Raw genomic sequence first — 18,605 nt, forward strand, 5'->3', positions numbered from 1 at the left:
CTTGCTCCATCGTCCAGGCTGGAGGGCAGTGGCGCTATCTCGGCTCACTGCAACCTCTGCCTCCCAGGTTCTAGCGATTCTTGTGCCTCAGCCTCCCGAGTAGCCGGGACTACAGGCATGTGCCACCACACCGGCTAATGTTTGTACTTTTAGTAGAGACAGGGTTCACCATGTTGGCCAGGTTGGTCTTGAACTCCTGACCTCAGGTGATCCCCCTGCTTCAGCCTCCCATTACAGTCGTGATTACAGGTGTGGGATTACAGGCATGAGCTACTGCGCCCGGCCAACAAACATTATTTTCTATTGGAGTGTTTTGACTTTCATTTCACCTGGTTACTGACTTTGCTGGGTTAATCTACCGTCTTGTCCGTTGGTCTCTGCTCTTCCCCTCTGACCTCCTGTTGCTTCTCCTTTCCTGCCCCTCCTTTCTGATTAATCAGGTATTCCATTTTTCCCTGTGTATGCCTATTGTAAGTTTGTGTACTGTTCTTGTAGTTTAGGGATTTCAGCATTCATCCTGAGTTAGAATGTTCTGTGTGTTAATTCTGTATGTTGTAAGCACCACTAGACCTGCCTTTGTCATTTTACATCGTGTTTATATTTATCTGCACATTTTTTCCCCATGCTTTTCAGTGTCTCCTGCGTCACCTCACTCCCTATCTGAGATCACTTTCCTTTTCATGGAGCTCCATGTCCTTGTTGGTCTGGGAACCTCTCACTCTCTTCAGAGCCTCAGCCTCCTCTCCTCCTCTCCTCCTCTCCTCCTCTCCTCCTCTCCTCCTCTCCTCCTCTCCTCCTCTCCTCCTCTCCTCCTCTCCTCCTCCTCTCCTCCTCTCCTCCTCTCCTCCTCTCCTCCTCTCCTCCTCCTCTCCTCCTCTCCTCCTCTCCTCCTCTCCTCCTCTCCTCCTCTCCTCCTCTCCTCCTCCTCTCCTCCTCCTCTCCTCCTCTCCTCCTCTCCTCCTCTCCTCCTCTCCTCCTCCTCTCCTCTTCTCCTCCTCCCCTCCTCCCCTCCTCCCCTCCTCCCCTCCTCCCCTCCTCCCCTCCTCCTCTCCTCCCCTCCTCCCCTCCTCCCCTCCTCCCCTCCTCCTCTCCTCCCCTCCTCCCCTCCTCCCCTCCTCCCCTCCTCCTCTCCTCCCCTCCTCCTCTCCTCCTCTCCTCCCCTCCTCCTCTCCTCCTCTCCTCCTCTCCTCCTCTCCTTTGGGGGCTCCAGTTGCATGTATGTTAGGCTTTCCCCAAGTCCTATGTGTTCCATGTGCCTTTTACTCTGTTTCCTGTATTTTCTATTCTTTTATCTTTCCTTTTTTTTTTTTTTTTGAGATGGAGTTTTCACTCTTGTTGCCCAGGCTGGAGTGCAGTGGTGCTATCTTGGTTCGCTGCAACCTCCACCCCACTGGGTTCAAACGATTCTCCCGCCTCAGCCTCCAGAGTAGCTGGGATTACCTGACTAATCTTTTGTATTTTTAGTAGAGACGGAGTTTCGCCATGTTAGCCAAGCTGGTCTCGAACTCCTGACCTCAAGTGATCCGCCCACCTCGGCCTCCCAAAGTGCTGGGATTACAGGTGTGAGCCACCATGCCCGGCCTATTCTTTCTTATTCCGCATCAATCTGGATATTTTGTATTAAATTATTTTCCAGTTCACAAATCTCATCTGAAGTGTTTAATTTTCCCCTAAATCATTCTTTTGAGTTCATATTGTTAGTTGTTGGAATTTTTGTTTGTTTGTTTGAGATGGTCTTGCTCTGTCGCCCAGGCTGGAGTGCAGCAGCGCAATCTCAGCTCACTGCAACCTCCACCTCCTGGGTTCAAACGATTCTCTTGCCTCCACTTCCTGAGTAGCTGGGACTACAAGTACATACCACCATATCCGGGTAATTTTTTTTTTTTTTGTATTTTTAGTAGAGACAGGGTCTTACCATTTTGGCCAGGCTGCCTCGAATTCCTAACCTCAAGTGATCAGCCCGCCTAGCCTCCCAGAGTGCTGGGATTACAGGTGTGAGCCACCGCACGCGGCTGCATTTTTTTTTTTTAATAGGACTTAATCCTTTTTGTCGATTCTAGTTTTCTGGTGAAATTTTCCATCTTGTTGCCTGCATTTCTTGTACACATTAAGAATTGTTATTTTAAAGTTGGTGTCTGCTAATTGTTTGATCTGATGTCCTTTTGTAAATTTTTCTCTTTTTTTTTTTTATCATTTGGTCTATGGGTCCACATCTAACATCTCTTTGTGAATTAGTTTTCTGTCATTTGGTGCTATTTTCTGGGATTCCTGGCCCTTTCTTTTTTATTTTTATTTATTTATTTATTTATTTATTTATTTTTTTGAGACAGAGTCTCACGCTGTTGCCCAGGCTGGAGTGCAGTGGCGCGATCTCGGCTCACTGCAAGCTCCGCCTCCCGGGTTCCCGCCATTCTCCTGCCTCAGCCTCCTGAGTAGCTGGGACTACAGGCGCCCGCCACCACGCCCGGCTAATTTTTTGTATTTTTAGTAGAGACGGGGTTTCACTGTGGTCTCGATCTCCTGACCTTGTGATCCGCCCGCCTCGGCCTCCCAAAGTGCTGGGATTACAGGCTTGAGCCACCGCGCCTGGCCTTATTTATGTATTTTTTTGAGATGGAGTCTTGCTCTGTCGCCCAGGCTGGAGTGCAGTGGCACGATCTCGGCTCACTGCAAGCTCTGCCTCCCGGATTCACGCCATTCTCCTGCCTCAGCCTCCCAAGAAGCTGGGACTACAGGCGCCCACCACCACGCCCGGCTAATGTGTTTGTATTTTTAGTAGAGATGGGGTTTCACCGTGTTGGCCAGGATGGTCTCGATCTCCTGACCTCGTGATCCGCCTGCCTCAGCCTCCCAAAGTGCTGGGATTACAGGTGTGAGCCACTGTCCTGGCCCTTTCTCATGGACGGCCGGACAGTGTGTGAAAACGCATGAGAAGCCCTAAGCAGTGCTACTCCAAGAGGGGTCTGGGGACTGTTGCCTGAAGGTCTGCAGTGAGGGGAGATCTGTGCCATCCAGCAGCTCCCGTGCCCACATTATCCAAGGCGGGGGTGCTTCTGGTTTGCCACACCATAGCCTGTAGCCCTTCCCGGGCCTCAGCTGAAAGCCTGGTGTTCCCCAGAACCCCTCCTCTTGGCTGGCCTTGAAATCAATCCATTTTCATCTCTCCGATACACAAGATGCCAAATTCTAGATTTCCTTGTTTTTTTTCATTTCTTGGCAGTTGTTTTTGCTCCATCTCTGCCTGCACACATGGCTACTTAGTAGTCAGCAAATATCCAAGGGACAGTTTTGAAATCGCAGCCTGAGGCCGACTCTCAGGATCCGGGCCCCCAAGGCTCCCGGCTCCATCAACGGCTGCCGACTCCATCCGCTCCACCCCATGGCCGGTAGGTCCCTGTTCTCAGAATCTCAGCCCCTCAGGGTTATCGTTGTTTTTTTTGATAATTTTGATAGTTGTTTTTGATGAGGGAGTTAGTCTAATATTAGTTGCTCCCTCATATCCACAATGGGAATCTCTGGGGCATTTTAGAAGTTAAATATATTTATTTTTGCATAGCTAATGTGTGTTCACTGTCTTAAAGACTAGGAAAAGGTCATAGAGTGAAAGCCGTTCTCCCCTGCTGGTCCTTGCATACACACACACTGTCCCCACACACACACTGTCCTCACACTGTCCTCACACACACTCTGTCCCCCCACACACACACTGTCCCCACACACACACTGTCCTCACACTGTCCTCACACACACTCTGTCCCCCCACACACACACTGTCCTCACATGCGCACTGTCCTCACACACATACTGTCCCCACACACACACTCTGTCCTCACACACACACTCTGTCCTCACACTGTTCTCACACACACACTGTCCCCACACACACACTGTCCCCCCACACACACTGTCCTCACACACACATACTCTGTCCTCACACACATACTGTCCCCACACACACACTCTGTCCTCACACACACACTCTGTCCTCACACTGTTCTCACACACACACTGTCCCCACACACACACTGTCCTCACACTGTCCTCACACACACATACTCTGTCCCCACACACACACTGTCCCCACACACACACTCTGTCCTCACACACACACTCTGTCCTCACACTGTTCTCACACACACACTGTCCCCACACACACACTGTCCTCACACTGTCCTCACACACATACTCTGTCCTCACACACACTGTCCTTACACTGTCCTCACACACACTCTGTCCCCACACACTGTCCCCACACACACACTCTGTCCTTACACACACACTGTCCTCACACACTCTGTCCTTACACACACACTGTCCTCACACACACACTCTGTCCTCACACTGTTCTCACACACACACTGTCCCCACACACACACTGTCCTCACACTGTCCTCACACACATACTCTGTCCTCACACACACTGTCCTTACACTGTCCTCACACACACTCTGTCCCCACACACTGTCCCCACACACACACTCTGTCCTTACACACACACTGTCCTCACACACTCTGTCCTTACACACACACTGTCCTCACACACACACTCTGTCCTCACACACTGTCCCCACACACACACTGTCCTCACACACACACTCTGTCCTTACACACACACTGTCCCCACACACACACTCTGTCCCCACACACTGTCCTCACACACACACTCTGTCCCCACACACTGTCCCCACACACACACTCTGTCCTTACACACACACTGTCCTCACACACACACTCTGTCCCCACACACTGTCCCCACACACACTGTCCCCACACACACACTGTCCTCACACTGTCCTCACACACACTCTGTCCTCACACACTCTGTCCTTACACTGTCCTCACACACACTCTGTCCCCACACACTGTCCCCACACACACACTGTCCTCACACACACACTGTCCTCACACACACTCTGTCCCCACACACTTACTGTCCCCACACACTCTGTCCTCACACACACACTGTCCCCACACACACACACTGTCCTCTCACACACTCTGTCCCCACACACTGTCCCCACACACACACTGTCCCCACACACACACTGTCCTCACACTGTCCTCACACACACATACTCTGTCCTCACACACTGTCCTTACACTGTCCTCACACACACTCTGTCCCCACACACTGTCCCCACACACACACTGTCCCCACACACACACTGTCCTCACACACACACTCTGTCCCCACACACACACACTCTGTCCCCACACACACACACTCTGTCCTCACACACACACTCTGTCCCCACACACACACACTCTGTCCCCACACACACACACTCTGTCCTCACACACTATCCCCCCACACACACACACTCTGTCCTCACACACACACACTCTGTCCCCACACACACACACTCTGTCCTCACACACACACTCTGTCCCCACACACACACACTCTGTCCTCACACACACACACTCTGTCCCCACACACACACACTCTGTCCTCATACACACACTCTGTCCTCACACACACACTCTGTCCTCACACACTCTGTCCCCACACACACACACTCTGTCCTCATACACACACTCTGTCCTCACACACACACACTCTGTCCCCACACACACACACTCTGTCCTCATACACACACTCTGTCCCCACACACACACACTCTGTCCTCACACACTCTGTCCCCACACACACACACTCTGTCCTCACACACACACACTATCCCCCCACACACACACACTCTGTCCCCACACACACACTCTGTCCCCACACACACACACTCTGTCCCCACACACACACACTCTGTCCTCACACACTATCCCCCCACACACACACACTCTGTCCCCACACACACACACTCTGTCCCCACACACACACACTCTGTCCTCACACACACACTCTGTCCCCACACACACACACTCTGTCCTCACACACTATCCCCCCACACACACACACTCTGTCCTCACACACACACACTCTGTCCCCACACACACACTCTGTCCCCACACACACACTCTGTCCCCACACACACACACTCTGTCCCCACACGCACTGTCCCCCCACACACACACTCTGTCCCCACACACAGTCTTCACACATACTCTGTCCCCACACACACACACTCTGTCCCCACACACACTGTCCCCTCACACACACACTCTGTCCCCACACACAGTCTTCACACATACTCTGTCCCCACACACACACACTCTGTCCTCACACACTGTCCCCACACATACACTGTCCTCACACACTGTCCCCACACACACACTCTCTGTCCTCACATGCACTCTGTCCCCTCACACTGTCCCCACACACACGCACTCTGTCCTCACTGTCCCCACACACACGCACTCTGTCCTCACACACTGTCCCCACACACACTCTGTCCTCACACACTGTCCCCCCACATACACTCTGTCCTCACACACTGTCCCCCCACACACACTCTGTCCCCACACAGTCTTCACACATACTCTGTCCCCACACACACACTGTCCCCACACACAGTCTTCACACATACTCTGTCCCCACACACACACACACTCTGTCCCCACACACACTGTCCCCTCACACACACACTCTGTCCCCACTCACAGTCTTCACACATACTCTGTCCCCACACACACACACTCTGTCCTCACACACTGTCCCCACACACTGTCCCCACACACACTCTGTCCTCACACACTGTCCCCATACACACGCTATCGTCACACACACTCTGTCCCCACACACACGCACTCTGTCCTCACACACACACTGTCCCCACACACACACTGTCCTTATACACTGTCCCCACACACACTCTGTCCCCACACACACACACTGTCCCCACACACACTCTGTCCTCACACACTGTCCCCACACACACTCTGTCCTCACACACTGTCCCCACACACACGCTATCGTCACACACACTCTGTCCCCACACACACACTGTCCCCACACACACTCTGTCCTCATACACTGTCCCCACACACACACTATCGTCACACACACACTGTCCCCACACACATTCTGTCCTCACACACACTCTGTCCTCACATGCACTCTGTCCCCACACACACACAGACACACACTCTATCCTCATACACTGTCCCCACACACACACACTATCGTCACACACACTCTGTCGCCACATACACTCTGTCCTCACACACATTGTCCTCTCACACACACACTCTGTCCTCTCACACGCACACTGTCCTCACACACCCAATCTGTCTTCACACACACACTGTCTCCCGGAGGAACGCACAGCTGGCACACATCCTGGGCGCTTCCTCCATGTGTGATGCATGTGCACGTGTGTCGGGGGCTGTGCATTTGTGTGGTTGGGGGCATGCACCTGTGTGTGGCGTTGGGTACACACTTGTGTGGTGTGGGTGCCGTCCCATGCATTGCCCTTCGTGTGTCCTTAGTGTCCTGGTCGTCATTCTCAGCACACACGGACCCTGCTAGTGTCTTCACAGTGACCCGCGCCATGTGCTGTGGTAGGTGGGATTGGTTCAACCCGTGCCCATGGCTGGACAAGCTCTTGCAAAGGCAGGGCGGGCCGCCTGCTGTCTCGAGGGCGTCCTTGGGCAAGTCTGAGAAATTCGTGGATGGCTGTAGAGCCGGAGAGTGATGCCATCAGATCAGCAGTAAAAATCTTCGCTGGGATCCCTGTCGGAGGCTTGGACCACTTGGGGACTTCTCGAGTCTCCAGGACCAGGCTTGATGCTATCAGGAGTGGGTGCTGGGATTTGCAGGAGATAAAATGGCAGCACCTGCCAGGCCTGGAGGGAGCCCCAGCTCTAGGGAGGGCACTGGCCAGGGGTATAGGTGGGGCAGGGTAGGGGCCAGGTTAAATGGGATTGTTGAGCTGGTCACGGAGAAGCCCAGAGGGCCTCAGTCACTCGGGAGGATCCCTGGCTGCAGGACTGTGTCGGCCCCTCACGTCAGGTGCAAGCCCCTGGCGGTGCTAGTGAGGACTCCACCTCTTACTGGTCCCCACGTCTTCCCTGCAGCTGCACCATGAGCTGATCACGGGGACTTGAGAGACCAACGAGCCCCTTTTTTTTTTTTTTTTTTTTTTTTTTTTTTGAGACTGAGTTATTCGCTCTTGTTGCCCAGGCTGGAGTGCAGTGGCTCAATCTCGGCTCACTGCAACCTCCACCTCCTGGGTTCAAGCGATTCTCCTGCCTCAGCCTTCCTGAGTACCTGGGATTACAGGCATGCGCCACCACGCCCAGCTAATTTTGTATTTTTAGTAGAGATGGGGTTTCTCCATGTTGGTCAGGCTGGTCTCGAACTCCCGACCTCAGATGATCCACCCTCCCAAAGTGCTGGGATTACAGGTGTGAGCCACCCTGCCCAGCCAAGCGAGCCCCTTTCTATCTGGGTTCCCAGGAGACCCAGAGAGGCCGGATGTGGGCACAGGTCCTCCCTCCCTCCTTCCGTCCTGACGTGAACGTCCTTCTCCGCCTTCATTTTTCTTCCTCCTGGCGTTCCCGGCTGGATTTTCTGCACTTCCCCATGTCTCAGCATCCACAAAACGGGCTGTTTCTCACAGGCATGGTGTGGTGTAGCATTGCATGGTAACTGGTGATGGTTTTGCCTTCCCAGTTATGGCATGATGTGGTTAAATTGGTGGTACCTTTGCCCTGTGGCACATGAGAGAATGGTGTACCTTATAACTGTGGCCTCTGTGTTTCCACCAAGTACAGTGTTGAAGTCATTTCCGGTCTTTCTGGAGGATGACAGAGGCACCGCCCCAGCCAGCACTGGTAGTTGATGGGGCCTGTGTGTTAAGCGCATGCTGTGTGCCAGACCCTGGGGACACTGACCAGCAGGGTGAGCTCCCCTCACTGCCAGAAGCACTGGGCCCAGAACAGGCTCGCTGGCCAGGAGGCAGCCAGCTGGGACCACGGACCCACCCCCAAAGCTGGGTGGAAAGGGCACCAGCAGGGAGGGCAGGTCTCCCCGAGCTGCAGTGACCACACTCAATGCCACGTCTGCAGCACATGGTCCCACGGCCAGCCCTGGGCTCTGGCCATCAGGAGGCACCTGGGCGGGGAGCTGGGAAGCACGTTGTGGTCCCGGCCTGGCTGGGCATCGGGCAGGAGGGTGTTGAGTCCACACCTGTGTGTTTTCGGGGGTGGGACACAGCCCCACATGGAGAGTGGGGTCATCTCCCCGGGACCCACTGCATGTGGAGCACCCGTTACCAAATCGCCCGGGCCTGGTCACCCGTCTGTGGTGCCCCCACATTGCCCCTCACCATTTCCACCTGGGTCCCTGTGCGCCTGTTCTGCGCCAGTGCCACCAGGTTCACCAGTGTTGCCAGAGCTGGTCTGTGCCGAACCAGCAGCTGCAGAGGTAGTGCAGGGCATGTGCCAGGTCAGCCTCCAGATGTGTGAGCAAAGGCAGCCTGGAGTCGTGCAGGCTGCACCTCTGGGGACAGGTGTGTAGCCTGACCTTTCCGGATTCACAGTGGCTCCCTCGCCAAACCCCTCCATGCTACCCTTCAGGCTTGTCCACACCCCAACACCTGGTGACCACCAATCTGTTCCTGTCCCTCAGATTTTGTCCCCTGGAAAATGTCATGCAGATGGGATCACCAGTATGTAACCGTTTGACGTTTCTGTGTAACAGCACGATTGGAGAGCCATCCAGGTTGTGTGCCAATCATTTATTCCTTTTCACAGCCAAGCAGTAACGCGTCATGTGGATGGTTCACAGTGCCTTGGTCTGCGTGCCCGTTGCAGGACATCCAGGCTGTGTCTAGCCTGGGGCATTCAAGAATAGAGATGGGATAAGCGTTCCTGTGCAGGCTGTCTTTGGAGATAAATTCCCATTTTTCTTGGGCATATACCTAGAAGTATAATTGCCGTGTCATAAGTGTATGTTGAACTTGATAAGCCACCAAGCAGTTTTCCAGAGTGGCTGTGCCACTTTGCATTCTCCCCAGTGAGGTCAGGACGTCCCGGCTGCCCCGCATCCTTGCCAGCACTTAGCAGTGCTGGTCTTTTTACGTTTTGCCGCGCTGGGAGGTGGGACCACATCGTGGCTTGATTTGCATTTCTCCAGTGGCTAAGGATGCTGAGCGTCTTTTCATGTGCTAATTTCCATCTGTGAGTCCCCTGGGGAAGAAGAGTCTGTTCAAATAGTTTGCCCATTCTTGAAACTGGATTGTTTGTTTTTAACTGTTGAGTATTGACATTTCTTTATATTTTTTAGATACAAGTCCTTTGTCAGATATGTGATGTGCAAGTAGCTTCCTCCAGTCTGTAGCTGGCTTGTCTTTTTATCTTCATTCAGAGATCAGAAGTTTCTCATTTTGGTGAATTCTAGCTCGTCAATCATTTCCACTGTGGATGATGCTTCGGGGTCCTGTCTGAGGCTTTAAGCTTAGCCTAAAATCATGAAGACCTTCTGCAGTTTTCGTGTCGGGTGCGAGGCTGAGACGGAGGGTGGTTTGGGTGCCGTGCGTGTGTGCGGACGACCCGTTGCTCAAGCCCCGTTTGTGAAGGCCGCTGCCTCCTCCGTTGAACGGCTGGTGCACCTTTGCCAAAAGCCAGTCGAGCGTGGCCGCGTGGGTCTGTTTGTGGGTCTCCTATTCTGTGCCATTGACCTGTCTGTCCACTTTCCTGAACCACACAGGCTTAATGACTGTAGCTTTACAGGAAGTCTTAAAATCAGTGTGATTCAGCACTGCTTCTGTCTGTTTGCATTTAAGTTGTATGTTTCTATATCGTCAAGGACTAGGGCCTAGTTCATTTTCTTGTTCTGCATTTTAACAAATGGCATATACGGTTTTTTTGTTTTTGTTTTGTTTTGTTTTGTTTTTTTGATACGGAGTCTCGCTCTGTCGCCCAGGCTGGAGTGCAGTGGTGCGATCTCAGCTCACTGCAAGCTCCGCCTCCCGGGTTCACGCCATTCTCCTGCCTCAGCCTCCCCAGTAGCTGGGACTACAGGCGCCCGCCACCACGCCCGGCTGATTTTTTGTGTTTTTTTAGTAGACACGGAGTTTCACCGCGTTAGCCAGGATGGTGTTGATCTCCTGACCTCGTGATCCCTCCCACCTCGGCTTCCCAAAGTTCCGGGATTACAGGCGCGAACCACTGCACCCAGCCGCCAAAGTGCTGGGATTGCAGGCGTGAGCCACCATGCCTGGCCTAACAAATGGCATATACTTTTAGGGAGTAGGTCTCCCCATCTCCCTCCTACCCCCGCCAAGGCTCTGCTGGGCTCCACCAGGCGGCCCTGCCACCCACCGACTGCCACCCACATCTGCACGGACTCCCCTGGTGGGGCTGCCTGTGCGGTCTCTGATGGTGTCACCTGGGCGAGTCCCCAGTGACACACTGCTTTGGGGTTGGGAACAGGGCTCGCCATCTGGGGCGTCCTGCCGTGGCGTTGGCCCGTGGACAGGGTCTCGGGGTATTTTGCCTGGGGAGGATGTGAGGCTCCTCAGAACCCAGTCAGTGTCCCCCAGGGAGTTGAGAAAAGTTACGGCAAGGCCAATGACACCCGATTTCCCTCCAGACCTGCACGGCCCCCTCCTTCCAACGTTCGTTCGTTCTTTCTGAGCGTTGTTGTCGTGGTAAAGCGGACATAAGATGGGCCATTGCAGTGATTTTTTACGTGCGCGGTTCGGTGGTGCTAAGCGCGTTCCCACTGTTGTGTGAGCATCACTGCCGTCGGCTCCAGAACTCCCATCTTCCCCAGATGAACCTCTTGTCCCCATGAAACGGTCCCTCCCCGTTCCCCCACCCAGCCCCGCACCCACCCTCTTTCCTGCTTCCGTGGACCTGACAACTCTGGGGGCTGCCTGCGAGTGGAGCCCCGGGGTGTGTCCCTCTGTGTCTGGCCGCTTCCTGAGTCTGGTGTCCTCCAGGCTCAGCCACCCTGTCCCAGGCTCCCCTGGTGTCGCCCAGCTGGGAGCAGCAGGACCTGGAAGGCACAGTGGGGGCTCCTTCTCGGTCCCTGAAGGCCCCAACCCCGTGTCCTGGGCTGCATTTGTCGTTGTGTTTACTTCGCCCTGTGTGGTCCAGGGAGGCTCAGTAGCTGCCCACCCTCAGTAGCTGGGCCCTGCTGCCCGGGAGGCTGCTGCTCCGAGCCCTCCCGTTGTGACCCTGGCACACCTTCCGTGCGGGGGGAGCTGTTGCTCATCTCCATGCAGTTGGCTTGTTGCTCTTCCCAGCTGTTCCCAGATGTCACCGAGAAGTTTGGAGGGCACCGTCCTGGCACCTGAGTTTCTTCACAGGGCTGTAGAGGGTGAAGGCGGCAGTTCTGCTACGGCGGCCAGTCCTGGGGTGACAGGAGGCCATGTACCCAGTACCCAAGACCCAGGCTCAGGAGGGACCTCGGTGTGACTGGCAGGGGCCTCTTCCCTGCTCACAAGCCCATCAAGGGGCCTCCCGCCACTCTGGGAACCCAGCTCTGACCCTGACTCATGGGGCCTCTGCATGGCCCACCCGGGGGCCACCAGGGATGAGCCGTCCTGTCTCTGCCGTGAACAGGTCTCTCTATGGGTTCTCTTTTAAAGCCCAGTTGTAACTTGGACCTTGAAGCTCAGTTCCTGCGGAGGGTGAGTTGGGGGTCGGGAAAGTGGAGGCTACGTGAAGACATTTGAAGCACCTTTGCAGTTGAGCTTCGCTCGGTGCGGGGTATTTTTAGCCAGCAGCAGCATCCAGTGCACGGCAAGGCAGAAATAGAAGAGGTTTTTTTGGCCGTTCTGATGCTGACAGTCTCTGGCTCTTGGGGAGTCGGGCAGGGGCTGGGGAGGGGCGGGCGTGCCGAGCACAAACCACTTCTGCTGTTTAGAAAAACATCTCGAGATGAGGTGGTTGTGGATGGGGAATTATTTCTGTTGGTGAACTCTTTATGTAAATGCCACGCACCGCGCTGCTCCTCTGCGTGTGTAATCACAGCGGGCTGCACCGGGGGTGGGGGTGCGTAATTATGTTTTAAAATACCACCCGGGTTGTTTTGCTGTGTTCCCTGAGCACCCGGGTAATTCTGGGCTTATCCTGCGGTGCTCTGCCACCCCCGGGAAATGCTACCTGATCCCTGCAGCGGCCGAGCAGGGGCTGGCACCCACCTTCGAGGCCCCCTTTCTGGCCTCTGTTCTGCCGCGGCCTCCGCTCGGGTGTCCCTGGGTCTTGGGAGGCTCCCTCTCCTCCCTGGGACTGACAGGTGCAGTGTGCACCGCGCTCATCCTGGGTGAGTGGTTCCCTGGGGAGGGAGTGTCGGGGTGACTCCAGGGTGGGTGATTTCAGACCCCGCGTGGTTCTCAGGAGTGGAACCCACTGTCTTCAGTGGGGCGCCCACTGTAGAACTGGGACGTGGGGTCCTCAGTAACCAAGGTTTCAGCCCCTCAGGGCTGGGTGGCCTGACCCTCCCTGACAGGCGCTGGGTGCAAAGGTGACTCCAGCTGACTCCGGGACCCTCCCTGCCTCCTGTCCTCCTGAGGCTGCTCCCCAGCAGCCCCCTTGGCAGCCCCCACACCCCGAGGCTCAGCCACTCCTGCAGTGTTTTTCTGTGACTCTCCAAAGTGAAGGTCGTGGTTTGGAGAGACGGGGAACAGGGACAGCATGGCCAGGCGCACCTGCCTCTGAGCATCCTGGTGCAGCTGCTGGTGGACTCTGCATGGAGCTGCCTGCCCCGAGCCTGCTGGACACACAGGTTCCACCCCGCCCCTCCCTCTGCACACCTGGGACCAGCAGGTCCTGCAAGCTACCCCCCCCGCCCCCCACCGGGGGACTTCCCATCTCCTGAGGCTGCCGAGGGGACCGTGCCCTGCCCTTGGCAAGCAAGGTCCAGCCCTGGATGGCCTGAGGGCCTTTCCCACCTGCAGGCTGCCCTCGTGCAATCGGGCAGGTGGAGGCTGTGCCGTGGGGCCATCCCTGTAGGCCTTGCAGCTTGGTGGGGTGTGCAGGAGCCCAGGGCAGTGGGATTCCCTAGTGAAGGCAGCAGACTGGGGAGGTGGCCCTCTCAGGGCCTTGTCTTTGGTGCTGGGACACAGGAATGAGGGAGGTGGCGCTCTGCCCTCACCTGGGCAGGGTGGCTGTGCGGGCAGCCTGCCACGCTGGGGTGTGAGGAGTGCCAGACTGGTGCCCACGATGGCATTTGAGTACTGGGGGTCCGCTCAGGGGAGCTGATCTTCACCCTGGAACCCTGCTGGGCTTGTGAGGACCCCTGTGTGAGGGTGGGCCCTGTGAGGCTTCCTGGGACTCAGGGTAGCCGGTGGGAGGGGACAACAGGGAAGTGGGGACCCGTGGGGAAAATGGAGCCCCAGGCATTGCTGGGCAGGATCTGGGGCCAGAGCTGTGTTTCCTCGGCCCCACGTGCCTGGTGCATGCTGGGTGTCCAGCACGTGGTTGTCAGATGAGGGGTCTCGGCCCTGGCCCTCCGTGAACACTCTAGAGGGGCTCTGTGATCCTGACAGCAGAGAGTCCCGCCCGAGGACCCCGGGGTGGCACCATGGGCTGTGTGGCCCAAGAGCCTCCGAGGGGCCCATCTGTGATGCCTGGTGCCATCCGGGTCACGCTGCGCAGCTGCAGGTCCCGAGGGTGCAGGGTCCCTGGCCATTGTCTGCCCCAGCAGTGGTTTGTCAGGAACAGTCCCAGACAGCAGGAGGGCTGCCCCTGGTGTTGGCGCATCTGCTGGCCTGGCTGTTGGCAGGTGTTTATGGAGCTGCTCCTCGTCAGGCCAGCACGGTCCCAGGCCGTGTTCTTGGATGCACTGAGTCCCCATGTCCTTGCCTATGAGTCAGGTGGCCGTGGCCCACTGCCCCTTGCTGGGAGCAGAGTTGGGGGCCACAGTACCTGTCACCCTTGTCCAGCTACCCGCCTCTCCTCCACCCGGCAGTTTTTATGGCCCCAGAGGTGGCTGCCCTGCTGGCCCCGCCAAGCCATCCTCCATCCTCCATCCTCCATCCTGTCTCATGCTGTACGCTCCCTTGGGGCCCTGAGCACTGAGCTGTCACTCCTGCCTGGCCAGCAGGCTCTGCATAGCACCCTCCCAGGAGCCAGCCCTCAGCAGCTTATTCCCTGGGCCTGGGCGGGCATCCCTTGCCTCACATCTTCTGCTCACTCGTTCACAGGGGCTTCACTGTGAGGGCAAGGCCAGGTGGGCAAGAGGGCACCAAGTGTAGGGATGGGGCAGGCTAAAGCCAGTCTGACCCAGGCCAGCAGGAGAGTGGCACAGAGTGGCCTCACCTGGGCCCAGGGAGGCAGAGTGGGTCTAACCCAGGCCCCAGGGAGCATGGAGGGCAGGCGGGCAGGCACAGAGCAACCCAGCCTCCCAGATGCCCACCTGACCAGGTTGTTCTGGGCCCGCAGTGCAAGAGAAGCCTGAGCCAGTGCCGCTGGAGAGCCGCTCCTGCGTCCTCATCCGCCGCGACCTCGTGGCCCTGCCTGCCAGCCTCATCAGCCAGATCGGATACCGCTGCCATCCCAAGCTGTACTCGGAGGGGGACCCCGGAGAAAAGCTGGAGCTGGTGGCAGGTGAGGCTACCTCCCACCCATCTATTGTATGCAAATGTCCTCACTCATTCATTTATTATTTCTTTTTTTGCGGCGCTCTGAACAATGTACTCATCACCAATCAGTCAAAAAAAAAATCTTAAATTTCCTGTAATTTCCTTTTAGAAGAATGTGTCATTAAGAGAAGTTATTCAATTGAATTAATTTAGTATTTTAATTGAATCCCCTGGGCTGGTCACGCTCCTGATTGGCAGGGGCTGCAGTCGCAACGTGTTTTAATTTGGGTCACAGATAAAACCATGTCACATATGGTTGCCAGCCCTCCCGCCCCCCGAGGGTCCAGTTGCAGCCTTTGGGGGTAACGGCCGGGTTCTGAGTGGTAGCTGCTGTCAAGGCGGGATCCTTCTGGCGGAACAAACACGTCCGAGTCCAGAAGCCCGTGGGGGCCAGGCCTCGCTCAGGAATGTTTACCTTTTGTGTTGGATTCCTTTGGCGTCATAGCTCCTTGTAGATTTTTACAACCGTTCAAGGAGAAGATGAGGCAGGCTGAAGCCAGTCTGACCCGTGCCATGGGCACCTTCTTCGGTGACTATTGGGCCATTTTCTGGGGATTTCTTCCTGGTTTTCCGGGAAGCCCCACGCTGGGGCCCTCAGGCGCTTTCCTTGGCCACAGCCTGAGCAGTTCTGCCCCAGCCCTGTCCTGTTCCTGTCCACCCCCAAAGGCCACACCTTGGGCAGCACGTCAGGGTCCTCCCTTCCCAGCAGGACGAGTGCCTCAAGTGTGCACCGCCGCCTAAGGGTTGCCAGTGGCCTGGGCTGGCCTCGCCTTCCAGCTGCCAGGGACTTCGGTCCTCATGGGAGAGCGGCCTCCTGGGCTGCACCTGGCAGTGTTGGGCTGCCCTGGCCAGGAGGGGTAAGGGCCCACCTTGCTGTGCCCTGAGCCCTCACCCTGCCCCGGCACTGATTCTCGATGGGGAGCGCAGTGCTGGGCTGCTAGGGCTGGGTGGGCCCCTGGGGTTGGGCTCTGGGGCACAGGTGCCCACGTGGGCCCTGGTGCGTCACATTGGTGTGGTCCTGGGAAGACAGTCTGTCACCCCAGCCTCCAGCAGCTGTGGCCTGTGTTTGGGGTGTGGGGCTTGAAGTTTATGAGCTCCTCAGGAGAGTTCCTCCAGCCCAGACCCTGGCAGGGAGGGCCTGTGGGAGCAGTGGGTCAGGAGACGGGCCATGCCAGGAGGAGGCCATGGGCACTACAGGCTCCTAGAAGCAGGCACACCTGGACATCAGTATCCTTCAGGACATGGCCTCTCGTGGTCATTGAGATTGGCCGTCCCCAGAGGGCGGTCCCTCCCCGTTCTTCCCAGCGGAGTCAGTCCTGCTGCTGGTTCATGCCCTCGCTCACCCAGACCCTAGTGGGACACCTGAGGTGTGGTCAAGTTTCTGAGGGTAAATAGCACAGCGTGGACCTCCCTGGCCACGCCGCTGCCCCGGCTGGTTTCCCCCTTCACACATACTCAGAGGAGGTCAGCGCTGGGCCCTGCAAAGCTCCAGCCATACCCTCCAGTCGGGGGATTCCGTCTCCCTCATCGTTGCTTGAGGCTCTTTGGTATATGGGACGGAGCAGAAAGGCAAGGACATGAGTGTTTCCCCAGACCCAGGGCCAAAGCCAGCCCTTCAGAGTGTGTTCCCACAGGCCAGGTGCCGTGCCCCACTCCTGTAATCCCAGCACTCTGGGAGGCCGAAGTGGGAAGATTGCTTGAGGCCAGGTGTTCAAGACCAGCCTGGGCAACATAGGGAGACTTCATCAAAATTAACTGGGCATGGTAGTGGCACCTGTGGTCCCAGCTACTCAAAAGGCTGAGGTGGGAGGATCACTGGAGCCCAGGAGGTCGAGGCTACAGTAAGCTGTGATTGCACCACTGCTCTCCAGCCTGGGCAACAGAGCAAGATCCCGTCTCTAAACAGCAACAAAGCATGTTCCCAGGGAGGGAGCTGAGCCCGGGGGCCACAGCATAGCAGGGAGAGCTTGGAGTTTGGGGCTCGTTGGGGAGGGTGGGGGGGGGTTCCGTGGCTTTCCCCACCCCCTGCTTAGTTCCATGTGTGATTTGGGACGTGCCGGGGCTGGCCTTGGCCGTGGCCTCTCCTGGTGACCAGCAGGTGGGACCTCAAATTGCTCCTCCCAAAAAAATCCTGGAGGCCTCCAGCTCCTCCCCCACCCTCCCCCTCACCCCTCTGTGCCCCTTTTCGGACCCTAGTGGCCCAGGAAGGCCATGAGCCTTTTTTCTTTGTGGCGGCCACAGGCTCTGGGGTCTACATCACACGCGGCCAGCTGATGAACTGCCACCTCTGCGCAGGGGTGAAGCACAAGGTCTTGCTGCGGAGGCTCCTGGCCACCTTCTTTGACAGGTAGGTCGGGGCAGGGGTGCTGGAGGGCACAGTGGAGCTGCAGAGGGTTCTGGCTCCTTTAGCTGTGAGCTGCCTGATTGTCCAGGGTTGTGGCATTGAAAGTCCCCTTGCATTCCTGACTTCAGCCGCGGCCTGTCAGCGCCGGGACGGTGGAGAGGCTCCCGGGGAGCGAGGGGCTGTCTTTCGTGGTCTTTCTCAAAGGGCCTTATGGATGCAACCCCCACAACAAAAAAAAGCAAAGAGCCACACTTACTCTGTTGTGCTGATGGGCTGACAGAACCCTTCCCGAGGACACAGCAGCTTCCTCAGATGCCCCCAGAGTCCCTGAGGACAAGGCTTGGGTCACCTTGCAGCCCCGTCACCTGGTCATCTTCTCAGCCCAGACACTTTTCCTTTGTCTTGTCCCTTAGAGGGTGGCTGGGCTGGCTGCTGCCACTGGACCACGAGCTGGGACACATGCAAACCAGCCAAGGGTGAGGCCAAGTGGCCTCCCAGCAGGGCATTCGCACGGGCGGGTCGCCTCCAGGTCCCCTCTCCGTCATCCTCACCCTTTCTGGTCCCTCCACCAGGAACACGCTGGCCAACAGCTGTGGGACTGGCATCCGCTCATCCACCAGCGACCCCAGCCGGAAGCCGCTGGACAGCCGGGTGCTGAACGCTGTGAAACGTAAGAGCCTGGGGTCTCCCGGGTGGGGGGCTGGGGCTGAGGCTGGGTTCGGATCCCAGCCTGAGGAGGACTGGGTGGGCCCCGGGGGTGCTCCCGGCCA

The 18,605-nt window shown here is 56.7% G+C and overlaps 1 protein-coding gene across 19 annotated transcripts in view; it reads left to right on the forward strand.

The window, feature by feature from the left end:
- The window catches only part of NACC2 (NACC family member 2), a 113,088-nt gene that overhangs the window by 77,255 nt on the left and 17,228 nt on the right, over positions 1-18,605 (forward strand). For all 19 annotated transcript variants that reach the window (XR_013404645.1, XR_013404646.1, XR_013404647.1 and 16 more), the window contains 3 exon segments: positions 15,292-15,456; positions 17,733-17,838; positions 18,408-18,505. Coding sequence is in view for 16 of the 19 variants with exons in the window: in XM_077965562.1 (XP_077821688.1) it covers positions 15,292-15,456; positions 17,733-17,838; positions 18,408-18,505 (369 nt within the window). In the remaining 3 variants the exon portion in view is untranslated.

This window comes from Macaca mulatta, chromosome 15 (genome assembly GCF_049350105.2).
Source record: "Macaca mulatta isolate MMU2019108-1 chromosome 15, T2T-MMU8v2.0, whole genome shotgun sequence".
Lineage (NCBI taxonomy): Eukaryota > Metazoa > Chordata > Mammalia > Primates > Cercopithecidae > Macaca > Macaca mulatta.